At 45.1% G+C, this 3,973-nt stretch overlaps 1 protein-coding gene across 1 annotated transcript; it reads left to right on the top strand.

Annotated features, from left to right (window-relative positions):
- The first annotated feature begins 1,064 nt into the window (after positions 1-1,064).
- LOC116074490 (endogenous retrovirus group K member 6 Gag polyprotein-like) lies at positions 1,065-2,603 on the top strand. Its single transcript, XM_031347050.1, has 3 exons — positions 1,065-1,637; positions 1,704-2,137; positions 2,192-2,603. The coding sequence occupies exons 1-3, from the start codon at positions 1,065-1,067 to the stop codon at positions 2,601-2,603; spliced, it is 1,419 nt and encodes a 472-aa protein (XP_031202910.1).
- Positions 2,604-3,973: the final 1,370 nt, after the last annotated feature.

Here is a 3,973-nt window from a genome sequence, read left to right as displayed (position 1 = left end):
GCCCCTGAGATTCTCTCTTCTATCTCTTGCATTCTGTTGGTGATGCTTGCATCTATTGCTCCTGATTTTTTTTCCTAGGTTTTGTATCTCCAGGGTTGTCTCCCTTTCTGATTTTTTTATTGTTTCTATGTCCATTTTTAGATTCTGGATGGTTTTGCTCATTTACTTCACCTGTTTGATTGTGTTTTCCTGTAGTTCTTTAAGGGATTTTTGTGTTTCCTCTTTAAGAGCTTCTAGCTCTTTGCCTGTGTTCTCCTGGATTTCTTTGAAGGTACTATTTATGTCTTTCTTAAGGTCCTGTATCATCATCATGATAAGTGATTTTTGATCTGAATCTTGCTTTTCTGGTGTAATGGTGTGTCCACGACTTGCTATGGTGGGAGAATTGGGTCCTGATTGTGGTGTCCCGCTGCACTGCTCTGCCCTGCGCGATAGGCGTGAGTCTCCGGAGGCAGCTGCTCTGCCCTGCGCAACAGGTGTGAATCACCAGAGGCAGCACCAGAGATCAAAGACAGACCTGGTAGCCTAGACTTCAAAGGAACTGAGACCTCTAATCCGCTTTCCTGCCTAGAGCCCTTGCTTGAAGGGTGTTTTGTTTATAGACTTCAATGTTATTTCCCTCTTCTCACGTCTATGCTAAAAGCCGAAGGATTGTTCTGCCTTAGCTATATATATCTCAGTTCATTTAGTAAAAAACACCTTCATAAAGTTTACTTGGTGTCGTGCTCTTTCTTTCTCCCGTCCCGCTTATTTTCACAGAAACTCAATTACCCCAGTTCGTGAAAACCCACGGAAGAAGAGAAACTGCAGGATGGTTTCCTTCAGATGGTGCCTAACGTGGGGCGTGAGCACGGGAGAATTTGAGGGACCCTACCACAGGATACAGAGCTCTGGTTTATTAAAGAAAAAAGAATCCGGATTTATGTAGTCGTTCTCACGATAAGTTTGGGTTAGCACTGACTGGGAATCCGTGTGGGACTACAGGGAGTTCTAGGCAGAAACATAGGTATTCGCCCGATACCTTAAGGAGCCTAGGGGAAATTTTTGGATGGTAGGTTAAAAGCATGGGGGCACAGATTTCTAAAACTGCTTCCCGGAATGTGGGAAAGTTGCTGGAGACTAAAGGAGTAAGGGTTAGATTTTCCGCATTGAGAGAGCTAGCAGAGTTGTTGGAGGGCTTTTGTCCGTGGGTAGAAGGCATGAGTCGTATGGATTTAAAATCGTGGGAAAAGGTAGGAAAAGCTCTGGAGAAGAACAAAGTGGATGGATTTCCCCTTCGCCTTTGGGGGATGGTTTTGGATATTTTAAAGGAGAATGAGCAGAAGGGAGTGCATTCAGGAAAGTACATCAGCCTTACAGCATCAGAGCTGACAGGCGATAGCTCACCAGCTGATTCGTACTCTACAGCAGCCGAGGTAGGTCAGGATTCCTTAGACTCCAGTTCTACGGACAGCGAGGAGAGTCAAACTTCCTCCATAAGTAGTCAAACCTCTACTGACTTGGTCGGTACGGTGGCCGAGAAGATTCAACTTTCTGTCAGAACCAAACATGGTACATGTCCTTACAGAAGGCAGCGTGTTCTGTATAAGACTGTGCCCTCCCAGAGTAGGGAGCATTTTCAAAGTGGGTCTCGTCTGGTGAAAGATGAACTCGAGACCAAGATAGGAGAATTAATTGAAGAAATCAAGGGAATTAAATTTCAGGCAGGCAAAGAGAAGGACAGCTATCTGATTACTGAAGAGGAAGTGAGTCCTAGGGCCCGAGGTTCCGGCCAGGGTGACTTTCATTCAATAACCCATCCGGCTGCAGAACGCAGAAGTCAGAGTGACGATATGCACAGATATTATCAAGTCTTTGATGTTAAGTTCATTAAGAAACTTAAGGGAGCTGTGGAAAAATATGGTCCTAGCTCCCCTTTCACTCAGGCCCTAATTAACAATATCATGGACTATGGATTATTACCTCAGGAGTGGAAAATTCTGTGTAAGGCAGTGCTATCCTCCGGTGATTACCTGTTATGGATTTCTGAATGGCGTGAGCTTAGCAGGAAAATTGCCATGCAGAATGCTCAGACAGATAATCCAGAGTGGACTCTAGATATGCTTGTCGGAGAGGGCCCGTTTGAAGGAAGCACTCGGTAGGTAGATTATCCCATAGGAGTGCTAAATCAAATTGCTACTGTGGCCCACAGGGCTTGGTGTAAGCTTCCGGCTAAAGGAGTAGATGGGACGAGTCTGACAAGTGTCCGACAGGGTCCAGAGGAGCCCTTCCAGAATTTCATTGCCAGGCTTCAGGAGACAGTTAGTAGAAATGCGTATACAGAGGGGCCTCTGATTTCACAATTGGCTTTTGAGAATGCTAATGCAGCATGTAAATCTATTTTGCTGCCTCACAAAGGACAAACGGACATCTCAGGATATATTCGCCCTTGTGTCGACATGGGACCTGCGTATTATCAAAGCGCAGCGGTGGCAGCTGCGGTGCAGGAGACGCCCGCCCCTAGGGGCTTGGCCTGCAGACATAATAACAGAAGATGCTTTAAATGTGGTAGTTTTAACCATTTTAAGTGTGAATGTCCAGATAGAGCAAGTACTGCGGGATAGACGCAAGCGAGTGCTAGACAGAAAGTAGGTGATCAGAGCAGGAAAGAGAAACAGTGAACCGTTGAGAAAAAAATCTAAGAGAGATATTCAAGGCAATTTCCGCTCAAAAAACTCAAGCGGGGGCCTGCCCCAGGCCCCGTCTGGAAATCAGAAAGCAGTGCAGGGGGCCCAGGGACTGCCTATTCAGGAAGACCTTTATCTGAGTTCCTCAGAACAAGGCCAGGACGTGCAGGAGTGGACCTATACTCCACAGGGCACACGGTATTAACCCCAGATATGGGAATTAAGATTTTGTCCACTGAAATTCTTGGTCCATTACCTCCACAGACTCGGGGATTTGTGATTTGCAGAGGCAGTGTTGCTGTAGATGGTTTCCTAGTTTATCCAGGAGCTATTGATCAGAACTATCCAGGAGAGATAAAAGTTGTGGTATTTTCCCCACGCGGAATAATCTTTGGACCCACATTTGAAAAGATCGCTCAGCTTATCCTGGTTCCTATGTCCGCTAAGGCTTATACCAATGAGACAGAAAAGGGAGGCTCTGGTGCTTCTGAAATATTTTGGATGCAGTCTATTACGAGTAAAAGGCCCTATTTAAAATTGAGTATTGAAGGAAAATTGTTCAAGGGGCTGGTGGACACTGGAGCGGATGTGTCCATTATTAGAGCTCAGAGCTGGCCCTCAGCCTGGTCTCTGACTGAGTCTATCACTCACCTCCAAGGGATTGGATATGCTAGCAATCCAAAACGAAGCTCTAAGCTACTTACCTGGAGTGATGAGAAAGGTAACTCAGGACTTTTTCAACCATATGTCATGCCTAATCTCCCGGTCACTCTTTGGGGGAAAGATCTGTTACCACAGATGGAGCTGGTATTATGCAGCTCTAATGAACTGGATTTTAGACAAGAATCCAAGCAGGACATTGATTTATACAGAGGCCATAAGCCTCATTCTGATGATAGAAATCTGACACATTTTCAATAGCGGCCACTGTCCTTCCTGTGCCCCATGCAGATAAAATCAGGTGGATTAATGATACTCCTGTGTGGGTGAGTCAGTGGTCCCTATCTCAGGAAAAGATACAAGCGGCTTCTATGCTGGTGCAGGAGCAGTTAGAAGCAGGCCATCTGAGAGAATCAAATTCTCCATGGAACACGCCTATTTTTATGATTAAGAAAAAGTCTGGCAAATGGAGATTGTTACAAGATTTAAGGAAGGTTAATGAATGTATGATTTTACTGGGAACCTTATAAACTGGATTGCCATGTCCTGTGGCAATCCCAAAGGGATTTTACAAAATAATTTTGGATTTAAAAGACTTTTTTTACTATCCCTTTGCACCCTGAGGATTGTGAGAGATTTGCTTTCAG

This window comes from Mastomys coucha, unplaced genomic scaffold (assembly GCF_008632895.1).
Source record: "Mastomys coucha isolate ucsf_1 unplaced genomic scaffold, UCSF_Mcou_1 pScaffold3, whole genome shotgun sequence".
In the NCBI taxonomy this organism is placed as follows: domain Eukaryota; kingdom Metazoa; phylum Chordata; class Mammalia; order Rodentia; family Muridae; genus Mastomys; species Mastomys coucha.
This window is presented reverse-complemented; position numbering and strand designations above follow the sequence as displayed.

Bases quoted from the DNA above. Each gene is read 5' to 3' on its own strand.
- LOC116074490 (XM_031347050.1), top strand. From the start codon at position 1,065: ATGGGGGCACAGATTTCTAAAACTGCTTCCCGGAATGTGGGAAAGTTG. The intron at 1,638-1,703 runs GTGAAAGATGAA...ATTAAATTTCAG, and splicing joins TTCAAAGTGGGTCTCGTCTG to GCAGGCAAAGAGAAGGACAG. The intron at 2,138-2,191 runs GTAGGTAGATTA...TGTGGCCCACAG, and splicing joins CCGTTTGAAGGAAGCACTCG to GGCTTGGTGTAAGCTTCCGG.